The sequence below is a fragment of the Callospermophilus lateralis genome, chromosome 3, assembly GCF_048772815.1.
Source record: "Callospermophilus lateralis isolate mCalLat2 chromosome 3, mCalLat2.hap1, whole genome shotgun sequence".
NCBI classification, from domain to species: Eukaryota; Metazoa; Chordata; class Mammalia; order Rodentia; family Sciuridae; genus Callospermophilus; species Callospermophilus lateralis.
Window position 1 is genome coordinate 145,142,782 of NC_135307.1, and position 20,902 is coordinate 145,163,683.

Here is a 20,902-nt window from a genome sequence, read left to right on the forward strand (position 1 = left end):
TAGAAAATAAGGCAAAGGATGTGAAGGCAAAGGACAGTTCACAGAAGAGTAAATGCAAATGGCCAATAAACAAATCAAAGGTGATTGAACTTAGGAACCAAGATGATGCTTTTCATTAATCACATTGGCAAGAGGTTAAAATGATTGATAATGTCCAGTTCTGATGATGATGTAGAGAAATGGATACTTTCATATAACTTTCTTGGGAAGATCTCACACACTGAAATTTTTTAGTTTTCATGGCCAGCAAGCCCCTTTTGGGGACTTTTATCTTATAATAATGAAAACATACATGCATAAGAATGTTTGTACACATTTATTATAACCTTATTTGTTAGTAGAAAGGAAAGCCTTAAAAAGAAGAAGAGGTGAGCCTAGTGAATAAGTTAATAAATAAATTATGGTTCATCCAATACTATGGGATATTATGTGACTGTTAAAAGTATTTCTCTAAATATATTTTGATCAACCTAAACAATTATGTGAACAAAAAAACACATTACAGTATTGTGTGATCCCATTTGACAAGGGGAAAAAAAACAGATAGAAAAAGAATATCTAACTCTGTATTCTTGCCTGAGCATAGAGAACACAGTAGAATGATAAACACACTGATAATTGTGGTTACTTTACAGAGGGTCAAGAAATAGAGTTTGAAGGAGGGAAACTTAGGAGAAACTGTTCACTTGTCCTTCATTTATTATATACACATAAACTTATAAAAAAGATCATGCATTATTTTTTATAATTTTAGTTTTTAATTCTAGATTTTTTGAATAATCTTTTAAAATACACATTCCTGGCTAAAACCAGAGCTCCTAAGATCAAATCAATAAAAAAAAATGTGAAATAAGAAGTCATGGTATGGAATTTGTCCAATCCACCTCATGTGTTTCCTCCTTCTGAAATTTAATGACATTTCTTTTTCAAATAGATCAAACACCCCCAACTATGAATAGTTGTAAAGTATGTAGTACTCACTGTGGGAACTTAGTGAAAAGCCACCAGCGTCTCCCCCACAAGGCTACTCCAGACCTTCTGCTTATGTCATGCTCTCTTTCAAGGCTCTGACAACTTCCTCATTCCTGTTTGCTTCTGTGCTTGAGGTTTTGTTTACCTCTTTGCTACCAGACTACCACGTTGTGGCCAGATAACTTTGTAAAAACCATTTAACAGTCTTCCCCAAGAATTAAAACCATCTAACTTCTGCTGATATTCTTGGCCTCCTCTCCCCACCCCTCCATACTCAGTGTCCCTTTTCCCAGCTCCCCTGAAACCACAGACATAGCCACATTCTGTCAGGCTTTGCTGCTACTGCACATGGTATTCTCTTTACTTGGCACACTAGTACCTGTATCCTTCACTTATTGCTGGTGGAATCAATCAGTTGAGCTGTAAGTCAGATATTGGCTCCTTTTGTAAAGTTTTCTCTAGTTCCCTGAACAGTCAGTCACCCCTTCTTCTCTGCCCCTATTACGCTATCTTATCTTCCTGAGGAAAGAGATCATGTTATTTTGTTTTGTTTTTCAATTCAGTATCTTGATTGACTGGCATATAGTAGGTGTTCTGGAACCACTTCATAATAGAGCAAAGAGCAAATAAAAAAATCTCTAATGAATAAATGAGTCCAGGGCTTCACCTTCCAGTCTTGAGCCCAATGCTTCATTACCTGTTTCTGGTCAAGGTCACAGATATCTTGTGTTTAGAGAATCAGGGTTTATTGGCACCATTTGCCTTTAGAGAAAAGTAACCTGATGGCCTCAGACAGGAGGCAGAAGGAGAGCAGACCCCTGCAGCGAAAGGAACAAGGGCATCTCTGCCTTCTGGTTACAAGGGGCTGCAGGGAATAGGACACGACTTGGCCCATTCTATACACCAAAATACTGTCCCCACATTTTTATGGAAAGATCCTCCAAAGTTATCTTGTGCCATTTAAAATCTCCTTACTTTGGGGATTTAGGGTTTTCTACACAAAAACTATATTAGACTAAGATAGAAAGTACTTGATAGTGTACTTTTTTTACTTTTAATTCTGAAAGTTTCCATCAACATAAACTTGGAGAGGGCAGTAAAAGAAGGAAAAATAGAATTTACAAAGAAAATTGGGTAGATCCCATAAAGGAATGCTTGTTCCAGATTGTCCTTGCTGTAAGTGACTGTGCCTCAGCCGTGACTTAGCAGCACTCCAACTGATGAGTTTCTATTTCAGAGGCAGGTTGTATTAAGGAGCCCAGGACAGCATCTGTTCTGGCAGTTCAGCAGAGCTGTCAGTTTTTAGATGTGTGTTGTGATCCTCACATGTGTGCTGGCCCTGTATTCTTTCCCTCATTGCTAATACCACTGTGGGTGTGTGTCTGTCTGCAGCTGCGGAGCCCCCATCCAAGTGTCTGAGGTAAAGCTGCTCTCCTTTTCATCGGGGCAGCTGACTGTCTTCCTCCCAGCTGAGGTGAAGGCCATAGGGACAGAGAATGATCACGTCCTGCCTCTGCAAGAGCTGGCCATGAGAAGTCTGTATCATGCCCACCACAGATTTCTAAAAGGTTTGCTTGCTTCTCTTTCCTATTCTATCTTTTGATTTCATGAACAAACAATTGTGTTTTATACTGCCTGATTTGGCTTTCATCTTTCTTTTTTAATCATGGTAAAATACATAGCACAAAATTGACCATTTGAACTTGCTTTTAAATGTACAGTTTGGTGGTATTAATTGTGCTCACACTGTTGTGCCCTAGGGCTTTTCTTTTTTATCTTTTTTCTTTTTTTCACTTTTTAAGATAGTCTTGCTGTGTTGCCCAACCCTACCTCAAACTCCTGGGCTCCTTCTTGTCTCAGCCTCCCATGGAACTGGAATAATGGCTTCATGCCATCACAACCAGCTGGGACCTTGCTTATAAGAAAAACAGTTTTCATATTTTATCAACACTGATCCCTTTAGTACCTACTACAGACACAAAGAGGAACAGTGGTTCAAAGTCAAATGAAATAAATTTGGTGTTTGGAAATATGGATTTGGTTGAGGCAAGAGACTGGCAGTGGGGGAAAATTTGGAAGGATCTTAACTTTGAAGATCTCTCCAGAAGAACAGGCTTTTGCCTTGCTGTCTGCTCACATCTGTGAAATGTGAGGAGAAGAAATATGAGGAGCCTTTGGCAGTATTACCACAGCATTCCAACTCTTGGAAAGTATTTTTCAGTGTATAAGTTTTATAGATATTATGGTGTGTATAACTGAAACGCCTTAAAAAGCATTAGGTGGAGTTGGGGGTGGAGGTCAGTGGTAGGGCACGTGCTTAGCACGTTTGAAGTCCTGGAATCAATCTCAGCACTGAGAAAAAGAAGAAAGCGTTAGGCAATGATAATAAGAAAAATGCATTTCAGATGTTCTTAAAGCTGCTAAATGTTTTACCTTTGTATGAAAAAGAAGTCCACAAACAAACAAACAAAAGCATGTAACCTTAACCTTCCAGAAATGTCTACTGGGAAGTTAAGTTGTTTTTTAAAAAACTAAACAGTATATTCTCGTTATTCACCTAGGGCAAGTTATATTTTTCTAAGTTGTTATTGGTGAGTCTGAACAGTTATAAAAGGTTAAGAAGATCATTTGTATTTCCTTTCCAAAGATGAGCTGATGATCTTTAGATTTCACCTCATTATGAACATTTCTCCCTCCATTCAATGTTTATTGTCAGTGTAGAAACCTAGTGTGGATTTGTATCAGGATTGGCTGGGTCACAGGGATGTTCTGCTTTAAATATCACTTGTGTAGCTCAGACTGAGTTGGAAAGGAAAACTCCCTATTTTTATTAATGATATGGGAATGAGACACGGAAAAGCTTTTTCATTCTCTTTGTTTCCTGAATTTCATTATATTCAATAAACATAATTTAGCTTTGATTGATACTTGATTGACTAGAGGCCTAGTAGATTTAGGGAGAACTTAATGAAAGTCAGTGATAGTCTTTCATCCCATCCCTCCTTCAATTCTCTGACTCTTATAAAAGCGTGCAAAACCCTCTCTGGGTAAATTGATGCCTTTGTGATCCTTGTTCTTAAAGACTATTTGATCTTATTCTTTCCTTGACTCTATCTCAAGACAGCTTCTGGTTGCTCTTAAGAGAAGATTTTCATTTTCTTTTGGTATCAAAAAATGTAAAAAAGAATCTTTCATTTCCTAATAATGTTAGACTTTTTATTCAATACCTATGAGATAACAGAATTTTCAACACCAAGTGCTTTTAGCTAACTGAACTCATTTGGTAACAAAGAAGTATTTTAAGAAGTCTGATTTAAGGAAATTGATTTTTACTCATGTGCATGATTTTCTCTTGTGTTCCAGATCTGAACTTTTTGTCTCCAATCTCATTACCCAGAAGTCTCCTGGAGCTGTTGCACTGCCCCCTGGGGCACTGTCACCGGTGTAGTGAGCCCATGTTTACCATCGTCTACCCCAAGCTTTTTCCCTTGAGAGAGACGCCGATGGCAGGGCTGCACCAGGGGTAATCACGCCTAAGTGGGCGCCAGGGTTTACACCTGAGCAACGGTACAGTGTGGGGAGTGGGGAGGCCATGCACAAAAGCATTGTTAAGTCAGCAGCATTGGCAGGGTGTAGTATGCTTCCTGAGATAGAGCTAAATGAAACAAATGTGCATTTTCAGCATCACAAGAAAACTGGACTTCCCTTTATTAATTAATTTTTCAGTCATATATAGAAAAGTTGTATTGTATGTATTCTTTAGAATAGCTCATTCTTTGTGGGAATGTTTTCCTGCTATTTCCCTATTCACAATAGTCGTTAGGCAATAAGGGATGCAAGAAAAAAAGTTGTAGAATTGACCAAGCCCAGCCCTTCCATTTAATTGGCGTTGCTAACTGGAAGTGTATGACTGAACTCTGTACACTTGTGCGTGTGTTTCTGTTTTGAATTTCTAACCCTTCCAAATGGCATTCTCATGTTCCTCTTTATTTCTTGGCACAATGCCTTGAATTTGCTAAGAATGTTCACCAAGTAAAATCCCAGTAATGATACTATAGATTAGGAAAAGAATACCAGACAATTAAAGATAGGGGTGTGCACAACCTTTTTAAGTTTGAAAAACATTATAATACTTCATTTATTCTTCAAATATGGTATTTTGAGTGAGTAAATTTTCCAGATAACTTAATCTTGTTTCCTCTCTTCAGTGCCCAAAGCTATTTTCATTGTGATCATTTTCATAGAAAACTTTCCGAGATTTTCTTTCCTTTTTTCATTTCTTCCTCCCCCTTGACTCCCCTCCATGATACTGAGGATTGAACCCAGGGTGACATACATGCTAGGCAAGTGCCCTCTACTGCTAAGGTACACCCCCAGGCTCTTTGTTTCTTAATCCATGCAAGCTAGGCTTTGCCCTGCGGTGTTCAGTGCATGGACTTTGCATCCCACAGGCTGAATCTTCTGCTATACTTCTCTGAGCCTGGAAATAGGGACAGAACAACTCACTTTGCTGGACCACTGTGACGATTAGCAGACGAAGGCAAATACCTGACACATAGTAGATACTCAACAAATAGAGTTACTTTTTCTGTCTTTCTACCTTCTTCCCAAAACTATGTTTATCTTTTTCTTGCTCTGGATAATCCTGTTTGGCATACTCTCAGTTCCTGTTTCAACTTTTTATATTTCTTTAATGTTTTCTGCTTATGGAAGCCCTACTCCCAACCTTTTTAATCTGCTGTTTGTGTTGGAAAAAGCAAACAAACCCCAAACTCAAACCGAGGCTGTCCTACAATACACATTCCCACAACATTGATCATTTCTCACACCAGTCATGTGAGGGTTTCCCACATACCCCAAGCAAGCAATCAGTTCTGCAGCAGAGGACACCATTTGGGTGTCCTCAAATCCAATCCAGTTCTGACACTATCTACCTAGAGACAGCATCAGATCTCATAGGTTGAGGGTTCAGTCCTTGACACTCCCCTTTACACACACACACACACACACACACACACACACACACACACATGAGAAGCCAATTGCAAGCCCTGGCTTGTTTAACCTGTGCTTATAACCAACTGATGTAAATCAGGGCTCCTACAACCCCCTCCTTGGATTTGATTAATTTGCTTGAATGGTCATAGAAACCAGGAAAATGTTTTAACCAGTTTGTTATAAAGGACATAACAAAGGATACAGATGAAGGGATGCACAGAGCAAGCTGTGGGAGAAGGGAAGTGGAGCTCCCACGCCCTTTTTGTGCATCACCCTCCAGGAACCTCCATATGTTCAGCTGTCCAGAAGCCTTCTAAAGCCTGCCCTCCTAGCTTTTTGTGGAGACTTCATTGATATTTAGTTTGCAATTAGACTGAATGGGAACCTCAGCATATTAAATTAGGCTTCAGCACTTTGCTTGACCTCTCTGGGCAGTCTTCCTCCCTCTAGGGTGGGGTGCAGAGTGGGAGAGCTCTGGAATGAGGAGGGTCTTACAACCTACTCTTGCACAAAGTGAGATCAGATCATTTCTTTATGGCCACCTTCACAACAGAAGAGCAGGGAAAGATAAGAGTTTCCATGACCTGCCTTGTGGAGACATGAACCAGGGACCAAACCCCGCAAAATACATATCCTAATATCATATTGCTTCTCATCTTAGGTGATCAGATAATCAAATTTGGTGGATTGCCTTTAAATTAGAATAAAAAGAACTGAGTCAGGTTCAAGGCATATTACTACATGAATAAAATTAACAAATGAAATACATCTGTGAGAAGCCAGTAGCATATTAGTGATTTAGTGCACAGGCCCCAATTCCCACTCCTCTAGTAGGAGACTTTGGGTAAATTACTGAGCATCTCTGAGCTTCATCGTTTCAGCAATAAAATGAGAATGATATCCACTTACTAAAGTCATGTTGAGGATTCAGAGAGAGCATCCATGTGAATATCCAAGATGGTGTAATAAATATTAAGTAAATATTAACTATTATTTTCTATTTTTATAGCTTAGGAAGTTTTATTTCTTATTTTTCTTGTGGTTTTAGCAAGTGACCTTCATATAGAAAGATGTAATTATAGGAAAATCTTAACTAATTCAGTAAACTTCAGCTAAAACCCTGATGCCTTATTATTATACAATATCCTATAGAAGACATTTCCTTACTGCAAATAAGGAAATGAAAACAAAATAATAAAGTCAGAATACTCATTTAGTAGCCGAATTCTAAATACCTATTTTTAAAAATTAACTTTCCTTTTACCATGTTAATTAATTTAAGAAAATACAGTTGATTCTTCAAATGAAGTCATTTTGGAGTTATCTTTACATGCAATTTGGGTAATTTAATCAGCATTTGCATTTTTCATTTACTGCTACTTTGTTTCCTGCTACAACTTAGAAATTCAGTGTGCATAAGCTTATACTTTTTCATAGAATAGATAAAGTAGTATTAATTTAGTAAAATTAGTATATCAAGTAGGCAATGTCCCTTTGTTGAGCATAGCCAGAGTGTCTGTTTAAGGCAGAGATGAAATGCCAGTATATAAACGTGGCTTTCTGTGGTGAGTTAATGCTAGGGTCTGAAATGGAGAGTTTGTGGCTTTCATTTCATCCACCAGACTGCTTCTTCCCATGTTGCCATGGAGATTGTATTAAAAGCATTGACTTCAGTTTTTTACCATAGTCTTTAACATATAGTTCTTTTTTTTGTAACTGAAACACAAATACTTGAATCTCCAGTAGCTTCTTGCAGAAAATAAAGTCAATACTCTTGAATATCATAAACTCTATCAAGTCTTGATAATGTTATTTTGAAATTCTCTAATATGTTCAGTTTGAGTGCTTGTCATAAAATAATACATTGTATCAGCCAATATCTAAATTCATGTGGACATCTGGCATTATTTTAAAAGGGAACATATTGAATAATCTTCTAAAATACCAAGTTCCATGGAAGTGTTAGTTTGTCCTAAATTTAATACAGAGTGAAGTAAAAATAAATGATAGTATTTCACATAAACAGTAAATACCCAAGCCTTCAAATTATATAGCAGGGAAGAATGGCCAGCAAACTTATGACCTTTGATCCTACAGACCCAAAATTTTCATTCTGAAAACTTACTGTTTGTTAAAATGAAAAACTTTGACTTTAAATATTATTTGTTGTTATTTGGCTTTTCTCAAGCAGGCGTGGGTCTCATAAGTCCTATATTTCCCCACAAGAAACCAGGCTACCCAAATCTTTGCATTGTGTTTGTTTCCTAGGGATACCACAATAAAAATACCACAAACTAGGTGACTTAAACAACAGAAATTTATTGTCTCACAGTTCTGGAGGCTACAAGTTGGAAATCAAGATGTTGGCATGATTCGTCCTTCTGGGTCCGTGAGGGGAGGATCTGTTCAGGCTTTGCTCCTTGTCTAGTAGATGGTCGTCTTCTCCCTGTGCCTCTTCACATCATCTTCCCTCTCTGTATATCTGTCTCTGTGTCCAAGTTTCCGATTTTTATAAGGACACCAGTCATATTAAATTGGGTCCCACCCTAATGACTTCATCTTGGCTATTACATATACAAGACAGTTTCAAAAAATGTTGCTATATCAGCTCAGACTCCCATAGCAAAAGGCTATAGACTGGGTGGCTTAAACCACAGGAATTATTTTCTTACAATTCTGAAGGATGGAAGTCAGAAATCAAAGTGCTAGCATGTATAGGTTCTGGTGACCACTTTCTTCTTGGCTTGCAGATAGCCAACTTGCCATGTCCTTACATGCTGAAAGAGAAGGGGAGAGAGAGAACTAGCCATCCGGTATCTCTTATGAGGACACTAACCTGTCAGAGTCCCATCTTCTTAACTTCATGTAAATCTAATTACCTCCCAAAGGCTCATCTCCAGATACCATCACATTGAAGGTTAGGGCGTTTACATATGAATGTGGGAGGGACACATTTCAACCCGTAATAGACACATTCTGAGATATTAGGGGTTAGGACCACACATATGCATTTGGGGGAATTAAAATTCAACCCATACCAGTCTATCTCTGGCCCCATTTCTTTTATTCAGTTAAAAGCAATAAAGTGCTAAATACTCTGATCATCAAAATTTGTGGGAGTTTCTCCCTACCAGCAACCAATCAACCTTCCAACATACACCAGCTGGGATTCCTATAATTTACTTCAAGCCTGAGAGGATCTACTTGAAGATAGTGTTAGATCCCACAGGTGAACAGCTGAGTCCCACAGGACTGTCCTGCTTCAGATGCACATCATAAGTAGTAGATAGTCACCTAATCTTCTGGCCAACTGAGTATGAATCAGGGGTCTACTCACTCCTCAGGGTCAATTAATTTGCTAGAATGGCTTATTTTGCTTAGCATAATATTCTCTAGTTCTATACATTTACCAGCCAATGCCATAACTTCATTCTTCTTTATGGCTGAGTAAAATTCTATTGTGTATGTATACCACATTTTTTTTATCCATTCATCTGTTGAGGGGCACTTCCATAGTTTAGCTATTGTGAGTTGAGCTGCTATAAACACTGATGTGGCTGTGTCACTATAATATGCTGACTTTAAGTCCTTTGGATATAATCCAAGGAGTAGAAAAGCTGGGTCAAATGGTGGTTCTATTCCAAATTTTCTAAGGCATCTCCATACTGCTTTGCAAAGTTTTTTCACCAATTTGCAGTCCCACCAACAATGTATGAGTCTACCTTTTTCCCCATACCCTCACCAGCATTTATTGTTGTTTGTATTATTGATAATTGCCATTCTGACTAGAGTGAGATAGAATCTTAGAGTAGTTTGATTTGCATTTCTCTAACTGCTAGAGATGTTGAACATTTTTTTCTTATGTTTGTTAATCAGTTGTATTTCTTCTTCTGTGCAGTGTCTGTTTTAGCCCATTTACTGATTGGATTATTTGGCGCTTTTTTTTTTTTTTTGGTGTTAGGTTTTTTTGAGTTCTTTATATATACTGGAGATTAATGCTCTATCTGTGATACATGTGGTAAAGGATTTTCTCCAATTATTTTGGCTCTCCACATTATTGATTATTTCCTTTGCTGAGAAGAAGCTTTTTGGTTTGAATCCATCCCATTATTGATTCTTGATTTTACTTCTTGCATTTTAGGAGTCTTGTTAAGGAAGTCAGATCCTAGACCTTCTATTAGGTGCAGGGTGACTGATCTAGTGTCTAAATCTTTGATCTCCTTTGAATTGAGTTTCTGCAGGGTGAGAGAGAGAGATGTTTAATTTCATTTTGCTACAAAGGGATTTCCAGATTTCTCACCACTATTTTTTGAAGAGGATATCTTTTCTCCAATGAATGTTTTTGGCACCTTTGTCTAGTATGAGATAACTGTATTTATGAGGGTTTGTCTCTGTGTCTTCTATTCTGTACCATTGGTCTATGTGTCTGTTTTGGTGCCAGTACCATGCTGTTTTTGTTACTCTGGCTCTGTAGTATAGTTTAAGTTCTAGTATTGTGATGTCTCCTGCTTCACTTTTCTTGCTAAGGATTGCTTTGGCTATTCAGGGTTTCTTTTTCTTCTAAATGAATATCATGATTGCTTTCTCTAAGTTTTATGAAGAATGTCATTGGGATTGTAATAGCAATTGCAATAAATCTATACAATGCTTTTGGTAGTATGGCCATTTTGACAATATTAATTATGCCTATCCAGTAGCATGGGAGATCTTTTTATCTTCTAAGGTCTTCTTCAGTTTTTTTCTGTGTTTTGTAGTTTTTTTGTAGTGATCTGTAGTTTTCATTATAAAAGTCTTTCACCTCTTTTGTTAGGTTGACTCCCAAGTTGGGTTTTTTGTTTTGTTTTGTTTTGTTTTGTTTTGAGGCTATTGTGAATTGGATAGTATTCCTAATTTCTCTTTGAGTAAATTCATCACTGATATATGGGAATATGTTTGATTTATGGGTGTTGATTTTATATCATGCTACTTTACTGAATTCATTTATTAGTTCTAGAAGTTTTCTGGTGGGATTTTTTTGGATCTTCTAAATATAGAAGCATGTCATCTGCAAGTATTCTAGTTTAGTTCTTCTTTTCCTATTTGAATCCCTTTAATTTCTTTCTTCTGTCTAATTGCTCTGGCTAGAGTTCCAAGGACAATGTTGAATAGAAGTGATGAAAGAGAGCATCCTTGTCTTGTTCCAGTTTTTAGAGGGAATGCTTTCCATTTTTCTCCATTTAGAATGATGTTGGCCTTGGGTTTAGTATGTATAGCTTTTATAATGTTGAAGTATATTCCTACTATCCCTAGTTTTTCTAGTGTTTTGAACATGAAGGGGTGCTGTATTTTGTCAAATGCTTTTTCTGCATCTATTGAGATGATGATATGATTCTTGTCTTTAAGTCTGTTGATGTGATGAGTTATATTTACTGATTTCCATATATTGAACCAACCATGCATCCCTGGGATGAACCCCACTTGATAGGTTTTTGTATGCAATTTGCTAGAATTTTATGGAGAATTTTTGTATCTGTGTTCATCAGTGCTAAGAGGAAAGTTCATTGCATTAAGCTCATTCATTAAAAGAATGGAAAGTCAATGAATAAATGAATTAACATTGCATCTCAATGCCCTAGAAAAAGAGAAACAAATGAACACCAAAAACAGTAGGAAAAAGGAAATAATTTAAATCAGAGATGAAACTGAAACAAAAGAAACAATTCAAAAAGTCAACAAAACAAAAAGTTGGCTCTTTGAAAGAATAAAATTGATAAACCCCTAGCCACACTAACAAAGAGAAAGAGAGAAAACTCAGCTTACTAAAAATTTGTGATGAAAAAAGAAATACTACTACGGACACTACTGAAATCAAGAAAATAATTAGAAACTATTTGGAAAATTTATACTCCAATAAAATAGAAAACCTTGAAGACATTGACAAATTTCTAGAGACATATGATCTACACAAATTATCAGGATGGCATACACAATTTAAACAAATCAATTTCAAGCAGTGACATAGTAGATGCCATCAAAAGCCTGCCAATCAATAAAGCCAAGTTCTACAAGACCTTTAAAGAAGAATTAACACCAATACTCCTCAAACTATTCCATGAAATATAAAAGGAGGAGTTGGGGTTGTGGCTTAGTGGTAGAGCACTTGCCCGGCATGTATGAGGCACTAGGTTTGATCCTCGGCACCATAAAAATAAATAAATAAAATAAAAGTATGTGTCCATCTACAACCAAAATAAAAATTAAAAAAAAAAGAAATATAAAAGGAAGGAACCCTTCCAAAAATCATTCTGTGTGGCTAGTATCACCCTGATACCAAAACCAGAAAAAGACACATTAAGGAAACACACCCATTAGATTTTAATTCTTGAGAACAATCCTCTTTGGCTTCTTGCTCAGGTCCCTGGCCCACAGGGGTTGTGGTCCTACCAGCTTCATCCTGGGTGAGCCTGAAAATTTCCCTGCCCTCTGTTACTGAGGAGGTGGCCTCAACCTCAGACTCATTCTTCCCTTTTCTTCAAGAATAACATGTATTTTGTAGCTGGGCTGTTTAATTGGCCCATTTCAACCTGTAAAATCCCAGTCTGAAAGCTATTCTCCATCTCATCCCGTCTCAGTCCCATTCAGTCCAACCTATTAGCATTTCTGCTGAAAGGATTGACTAGATCCCTAGTCACATGTCTACTTTCAGTTGTCCAGTCATGTCCTTGGTACTCTCTCCAAAGCATACTTTCTTATTTTTTACAATAAGAAAAGATGAGGATTTTCCAAATCTAGTTCTTTTTTCCTTAATAATCCCCTCAGTTTCTCTCTCCTCCCACCATTTTCCTATAAGCAATAAAAAGAAACCAGGCCATGCCTTCAACGCTTGACTCAGAAATCTCCACTTTATCACTTACAAGTTCTGCTTTCCATTGAACTGAACCCAGCTCAGTCGAGTCCTTTGCTGCTTTTTAACAAGGCTCACCTCCTTGTTTCCAGTAGTGTGATCCTCATTTCCATCTGAGACCTCATCAGAAGCACCTTTAACATAATTTCAACACATTCTGTTCATGACAGTGTGTGTCTTCCCCAAGACCTTAAGAACTTCCTCCACAGCTCCTCTTACCAGCCCTCACCAGATTCTTCTTTATTTCTGTTAATTTACTATAGGCAATATATGCTTTTTCTATCAAAATTCTTCCAGCTTCTACCCAGTACTCAATTCCAAAAAAATTTCACAGTTTCATGTGTTTATTATGGTAGCAAAACACTTCCCAGTAGCAAAACTCTCTTAGATTGTTCCTCTCTGAAAAAGAGAGTGAGAGAGTGTGATTAATTGATTTTTAAGAAATTAACATGTAATTGTGAGAATTAGTGAGTTCATAACTACAGGGCAGAGTGTCAGGGTGGAAATTCAGGTAAGAGCTGATGTTAGTGTTGAGTCTGAATTCTACAGGCAGCAGACCAGAAACTTAGGCAGGGTTTCTGTGTTGTCTTTTGAGGGGAAATGCCTTCCACCCTCTCTAGCTTTGCTCTCAAGTCTTTAAACTAACTGGATGAGACCCACCCACCTTATGGAGGGTAATCTCCTTTAAATGTTAAAGTCTAGTCATTTTAAATATTAATCAACTCTAGTCAATCAAATCCTGAGTATATATTTTTACACATGTAGAAAATAATAATTTGAAAAACTGTATATTTAGATTTCTAAAAGTCCTTTGTACAGTTTTATGTAGGTTTGAAAAAAGGGAATGATTGGTATGGCAAAATATTTTTGATGAAAAACTTTTTAAATGGGTTACATGAAAGTTGCATAATGTGATCTGATTTTTGTAAATTGTGGGCATGAAAATTATATAGATTTACATATATATTTATTCATGTTTATATTCATGCACATACACACATATTTAAACAATTGTGTATATGCAAAAAAAATCTTGAAGAACTCACACACCAAAGTAACAGTGGTTTCCTTCAGATGGTGTTGAATTTTTGCAATAAACTGTTATTGATTTAGAAAACAAAAATATTTTTAATTATTAAAACATTTGTAGGCCAGTGGTTTTTTGTAAGAAATACTTTCAAGTTACTTCCAAATAGCTCAGAAGAACTCATCCTCTCATTTATTAATTTATTCAGTCAGCACACATGCTTTGAGCATCCACTGCCATCAGGGCCTGTAGTAGGGGATGGTGCCTTGGGCTCCAGTCAGGCTGCTTTCAAGCTTGGATTCACATTCACATTGTCTAGTTCTTTCAGGAATTCTTGGTCTCCCAGCCAGAGAGATTACATGAGAACACCAGATGTCTGGGTCGTTACTCTGCCACGGGATAAAGACCTGCTTGTTAGAACTGTCTTGGTCTCATGGTTCCCTTTCATCTTTCAGAACAATGTAACACTTCCTTCTCCTATTTGCTAATGGTTTATTATTTAATGACCTCCTGTATCTATTTCTTTATCATATCTCCTTATCCTGGCTTTGTGCACATTCATTGTTTTGTTTAATTTCAGTGGCATCCTCTTAAGGTCACTTATGAAATTTCCCACAAGTAAAATATTCTTCAGCAAATTTAAATAAGTTGTTCTTAACTGTTTCTTCCTCATCATATCTTTCAAAAACTATTAACCATCTACTATATGTCATGCTCTGTACTTGGTACTGAGAAGTCTGCCATAACTGAACCACTTAATTCTTTTCACATATATATTTCTATCCCAAAGTGGTGCAAGGACTAATTGAGAAAGAAGCAAATATGTGACATTTAAGCCTCTGATTCTACACAAAGAATCTTCCCATGAGAAACAGTCACCACTAGCATAACAAGCAGATACAGGATGTTATTAGATGATTCTTAAGTTCATATATACACAGGCTTGGGAGTTCTGATCAGCTCAGTCTTACAAATATTATTTTTCTTTTGGCTTGAATTTCTGTATGAGTCAAAGATATCCTTTTTATTTTTAATCAGGAAACACATTTGCAGGAAAAAAAATCCCACGTTTCTTATGATATTCGTGGGCTCCAGTATGTGCCAACAGCATTGTGATTTGTTCTTTTAAGGAATAGTGGTATTTCTCTATTTTAAAACCAAGCTCAAATGCTCTTTCTTCTGCCTTGCCTGTAAATATACTGAGAGATTCTAAAGCCACAAATGTAATATCTGATATTCTTTGTAGAATTTATCAGTATCCTTTTCTTTACTTGAGAGCTTATTGCTTAGCCCCAAGTTTTTCTCCTAAAACTCAGATATCTTTAGTGCCTCAATTCTGAATTTTAAAGGACCTAACCAACACAAAGTCATTTTTATGGCAGCAGATTGTTAGTCCAATTGTAATAATCATTAACACAATAGGTCATTAATACAAGAAGCAGATGCAACCTGTTATTAAATAAGTCTCTGAGAAGCAAGGAAGCACATAGCCTTGGGAGTTCTTTGTAGCACAGACGTGACACCTCCGGGTTACTCCAGCACCCTTTCGAGCATCATGAACTAATGATGACCCAGTGGGCATTACACTTCAGTTATTATAAATCCCATACCTTTATGGACTTTTTTTTTTTTTTGCTTAGAAGCTCTAATTTTAAAAACTCAATAGTTGTAGTATTAAATGTATGCCTTCTATAAATCATTTGTATGATTATCTTTAAAAAACAGAGTTTTTGTCAGCTAATCCCCAAAGTACATTAGACATTTAAGAGCATTTTGTGTCTGAAGTTCAGTTTTGATCTATACAAATATGTACATCCTGATGTTGCATTAAATTTACCAGAACAAGGGTTCCAACCAACTTTAATTTTCAAAAATTAGAAGTAATGCAAAGTATCTGATAACTGAAACTTTACATAATTTCTGGAGTTATAAAAAATCACAAGAGTGGTGCTTGCCTTTTCACTTTTTTTTTCATTTGAAAACCAGTTTTTAATTTTGATCAAGTTAGATTTATCCATTTTAATTTCATAATTAATGATTTTTGGGTCCTAAGAAACCTTTACCTACTCCAAGGTCATGAGGCTGTTCATGGTCTCTTTCGTTTAGTTGATCAACATCTGTCTCTCAGCCAATACCAATGTGTCTCAATTACTGTAGCTGTATAATAGGACTTAATATCAGGCTAAGTGAACTTCCAATTTATTCTTCCCTTTCAAGGTTATTTCAGCTATTCTAGGGCCTGTACTTTTTTCATTAAGTTTTGGAGTAAGTCTACAAAAACCTTGTTGGGACTTTGATACGAATCAAATTGAGCTTTCAGATCAATTTGGAAAGAATATCTTTACTATGTTGAGTCTTCTAATACATGAGTATATCTCCCCACTTATTAAGGTCTCTTTTTTTAATCAGCATCTTGTAACCATCAGCATGTTTTCTTCATACCCAGATATTTCACTTTCTTTTTGTGGTAATAAATGATATATTTTTAAAATTTCCATGTGTTCATTATTAGTGTATAGAAATGTGATTGGCTTTTGTATTTTTGTCTTATATGCTATAATTTGCTTTATTAGTTTTAGAAGTATTTTCTAAGATTACTTGGGATTTTCTGCATAAACAATTATGTCATGCCATCTGCAAACAAATAGTTTCACTTCTTCACTCTGATCTGTGTGTCTTTTATTTCTTTTTCTTGTCTTATGACAGCCATTAGAACTTTTAATTCTATGCTGACTAAGGATGTGAAAGTGGACATTCTTGACTTTTTCCCAGTCTTGGAAAACATTGAGTCCATCACTGTTGTATAACATTAGCACTAGGATTTTGTGGTTGTATGTTCTCTTTATCAAATTGAGGAAGATCTCCTCTCTTTGTAGTTCGCTGAGAGTTTTTATTATGAATTAATGTACCATTTTGTCAAATGCTTATTTCAAATCCATTAACATAATCATATAATTTTTTCTTTAATCTATTGATATTGTTAATATTAAAATTATTGGGGCTAGGGTTGTGGCTCAGTGGTAGAGTGCTCACCTAGCGTGCACCAGGCACTGGGTTCAATCCTCAACACCATATAAATGTAAAATAAAGATATTGTGTCTACCTAAAACTAAAAAATAAATATTAAAATTATTAAACCTGCTTTACACACCTGGAATGACTCCCACTTGATTATGATGTATAATTTATTCTATACTTTTCTATATTTAATTTATCAATACTTTGTTGAGTTTTTTTTTTTTATTTCTTTTTGGAGGGTGGATAGTACTGGATCAAACCCAGAGCTTGAGCATGCTAGTCAAATGTTTGACTGCCAAAAATTCCCAGTGAAGATTTTTTAATCTGTGTTCATAAGAGGTATTTGTCTACACATTTCTGTTTTTCTATTGTTCTCTAGTTTTGGAATTAGAATAATACTGGCCTCATAAAATTAGGAAGTGTACCTCTTCCATTTGTCTGAAGGAGATTGTTGTAAAATTTCTTATTCCCCTTTAAATGTTAAGAGTCTCTAGTGATACCAGCTGGGAATGTAAATTGCTTTTTTTTTTAATTACAAATTTAAATTAATGGTTATAGGACTGTTTAGGTTGTTTCATCTCAGTTGGGTTTTGGTGGTTTGTGTTGTTTAAAGAGTTGATCTGTTTCTTCTAAGATGAAAACTTTTTTGTTCACAGTATTCCCTTATATCATTAGAATAGCTTGCAGGATCTATAGGGTTATTACCTGTTTCATATTTAATAGTAATTTGTCTTCTTTTTATCTTTGTAAGTCTTTGAGGACATCAGTTTCATTGATCTTAACCATAATGATGTTTTTAATTTTGTTGATTTCTACTCTTTTTCTATCCTGTCATAAACATTTTCATTTCCTACCAGTTTATGTCTCAGCAGCTTCTGTCCAGCAGATCTTAGCTGTGACTTCTGTATTCACTGTCTCTAGATTTTGAGGTGGCACTTTATTGTACAATTTCAGTTCTCCAAAGGGATTAAGAAAAATTGTTGATTTTCAGTTCCTTCAACATATACTTCTTGTGAAAAACAGAACGCCGGCTCTTTACGTGTCCAAGATGAAACCAGACATCTCATTTATAGATGAGTTCTTTCAATCTGTTGAAGTTTATTTAATAGACCTATATGTAGTAAATCTTCATGATTATTTCATAGGCATTTGAAAAAAATTGTATGTTTTACAAATGCTATTGAGTGGAGTATTCTGAATATGTCAATTAGATCCTTTAGTTTATTGTATTACTTGGTTCTTCTATACCTATACTGATTTTTTTATATAGTAGTTCTATCAGTTCTAATAGTAGGTTTATGTATTTTTCCTTTTGGCTCTATTTTTAACAGCTTTCTTGAAATTATTCAGATATTCTACAGTTTTACCAATTTAAAGTATACAATTCAGTATATATATAGTATATCCACAAGTATATGCAACCATCACCACAGTCAATTTTAGAACATTCTATCATTCCTAAAAGAAAATCTGGTACTTTTAGCTGTTAGTCCTCTGTCCTCCCCCATGACATATCCAACTCTGAACAACTTTTTCTCCACTTTCTGTCATTATAGATTTCCCTATCCCAGTCTTTTGACTTAGGGGAACATACTTTTCCTGGAGATTTTTTGTTTGTCCCTGTGGGTGGTTCTGAATTGGAGGCTTCTGCTAAGACACATGAGATAATAAGGTAATAATATCTAAGACCTGACAACCCAGAGAACTTACCCTTGCTGTGTTGTTGCTCAAGTCCCAAGGTCCTTAGGTTATCTGCCTTCATTCTACATTTCAGAGTCATCCTAAACTTGTTTGTTGTGCTATAACTAGGATGTTTAAGTTATAACATGGAAGACTGGAAGAAATTGTGATATTCTATCTTGACAGAATCAAGTCTCCACTGAAATAGATATTGCCAGCACAGCCCAAAGGGACCCACCAAATGTCTGTCTTTCTTTATAATGGACAGTTCTGGATACACTCTTCTTTTCCATTTAATACCTCACTATGTATCAGGTTTCAAACATTTGCAGGTTTATTTCTGACCTCTAGTAGGCATGTCTTAAAACTTCAAGGTGCTTGCTCCTTCCATTTGGTATTCCCCTCACCAGTACATATCTCAATGCTTTAGTGAAAGGAATCTCTTGACCTTTTTGGAGATTTTTCAGGTGACTGAGGAAGATACACTAAATTGGGTCCAACCCAATGTTCCCATAGCCTCAGCCATGTTCCTCATTGCATCATACAATGACTATCCTTTCAGGCCACCATAGAAACTTTCTGATTTTCTACCTATTCCTTGAGTTGAGAATTCAAGGCATGAAGCCTGCCCCTCCCCTCCCTGTCTCTCTCTCCCTGTCTCCCTCCCTCCACCCCCAATCTTGTCAACACAGTCAGAAGCCATGTCACCCAAAAAGACTGATTCACCATGATGGCCATAGTCATCAGGTTCCCCAGCCACTTGCTCTCCTGTACCTTATTGTCCATTGCCATTCTATTTGATGCTTTGAGTAACTGCGATGCCACAGAATGCTCTCCCAATTAGTAGGGTAGAGTCTGTAGAGATCACCTTCCTAGGCTACACAAATAGGCAGAGACTGGATTAAGGGGTGAGGAATAGAAAACACTTAGCACAGTAGCCTCTTTTCCCCTCACCAGAGGATGGCACTTCTTGTGGGAACACAGGCACCTAACACCTGGAGCTGTCCAGAGGGTGTCAGAGGCCTCCAGGCAGAAGTCTCCAAACAGGAGTTTGAGAAGGGATTCCTCTGGTATGTGGGAATACCTTGAACTGTGATAACAGGTTCTGAAATTATTTCCATGAACAATCTATGGGAATACCTTTGTTAAGCTCTGCAGTATGTATGTATTCTAGCTAAATGGGTTTCTGTTGTATGATTTTAATAATGTACTACAAAATCTGTGATTGCACAGTTAGTTCTACTAAGCACAGTTCAGAACAGGATATGGAAAAGGCTAATTATTCCCCAGCAGTGAGGTTAGGGATAGTATGTCATCAGAATACCACTAATAAAGCGAGCAAACACATGCACACACATGCCTTACCTGATGACAGCTCAGTTTTAAAAGGAAATTTATATTTCTGTAATGCAGTCTGTTGACCATGCCCAATCATTTATTTGTAACAAAGAAAGACTGTCTCCAGTGGAAAGAATCCAGAGACTTTAATCTTGAACTAACAGTGTTCTCTCTCCTTTCTCCACTTCCAGGAGGACAACTGTTAGTTTTGTGGCTTACTGCTGCTCCACCCAGTGTCTGCAGACTTTTGACCTGCTGAGTTGATAAACACTCAAGAGCCTCAGGAGCACTGCCAGCTTGACACCAAGGCCGCCTCTGAGTCGCACACTGTGTGCAGCAGGGCTTGGATAGTCCAGCCAGGGCAGAACAGGCCCTTCCATCCTGTCCTGTCTCATGCGGGGGCATGCAGAACTCTCTGGAAATGTCATATTGAGCTGCACAGCTAAAACGCCTTCACCCTTCCCCCAAGTTGGAATATATCCTCCCCCAAATTAAGGACATCCTGTCTTCTGTGTTTTTTCTTTTTATGTGAGTGTGTCTTATACGTAAACTATTTAGTTTGATGAACCTCCACACGTCTAATTTAAAGTGAGTTCCCTGAAGAACTATAATTTGATAATACAGGCAAATTAACTTTTGAACAGCTTACCTTCAGTGATACTTCTCCTGCTCTCTTTCTTTCCCCCAGAGGATTATTTCCCCTTGCGATTATTCTCCATGGTTTCTCCAGTGGAAACTTGTCAGTTTTTAGCATTTCAGCACACTCCATGGCCTAATAGTCTCGCATAGCAGGGTGGGGTGCCTGAGTTGGCGGCAAAGTTAGACTCCTGTGGAGGCGCAGCAAGATCCCAGAGCACACACCCTCTGGAAAGTTACAACCGTATTTGTAAGTTTTGCAACGTATTAAGAGACCATCAAGAGGGATTTAAAAACAAAAATGAAATACACTCTGATTTGAAAGACTATATACAAAAAAATAATTCAAA

At 36.8% G+C, this 20,902-nt stretch overlaps 1 protein-coding gene across 4 annotated transcripts in view; it reads left to right on the forward strand.

The window, feature by feature from the left end:
- Lrrc28 (leucine rich repeat containing 28) overlaps positions 1-20,416 on the forward strand; it is a 141,749-nt gene extending 121,333 nt beyond the window's left edge. For 3 of the 4 annotated variants that reach the window (XM_076848842.2, XM_076848845.1, XM_076848843.2), the window contains 3 exons: positions 2,365-2,540; positions 4,336-4,495; positions 20,108-20,416. In XM_076848842.2, coding sequence (XP_076704957.1) covers positions 2,365-2,540; positions 4,336-4,495; positions 20,108-20,180 — 409 coding nt within the window. In that variant the 3' untranslated portion in view covers positions 20,181-20,416. Of the gene's footprint in view, positions 1-2,364; positions 2,541-4,335; positions 4,540-20,107 lie in introns of all 4 variants that reach the window. The other variant, XM_076848844.2, reaches the window with a different exon arrangement.
- Positions 20,417-20,902: the final 486 nt, after the last annotated feature.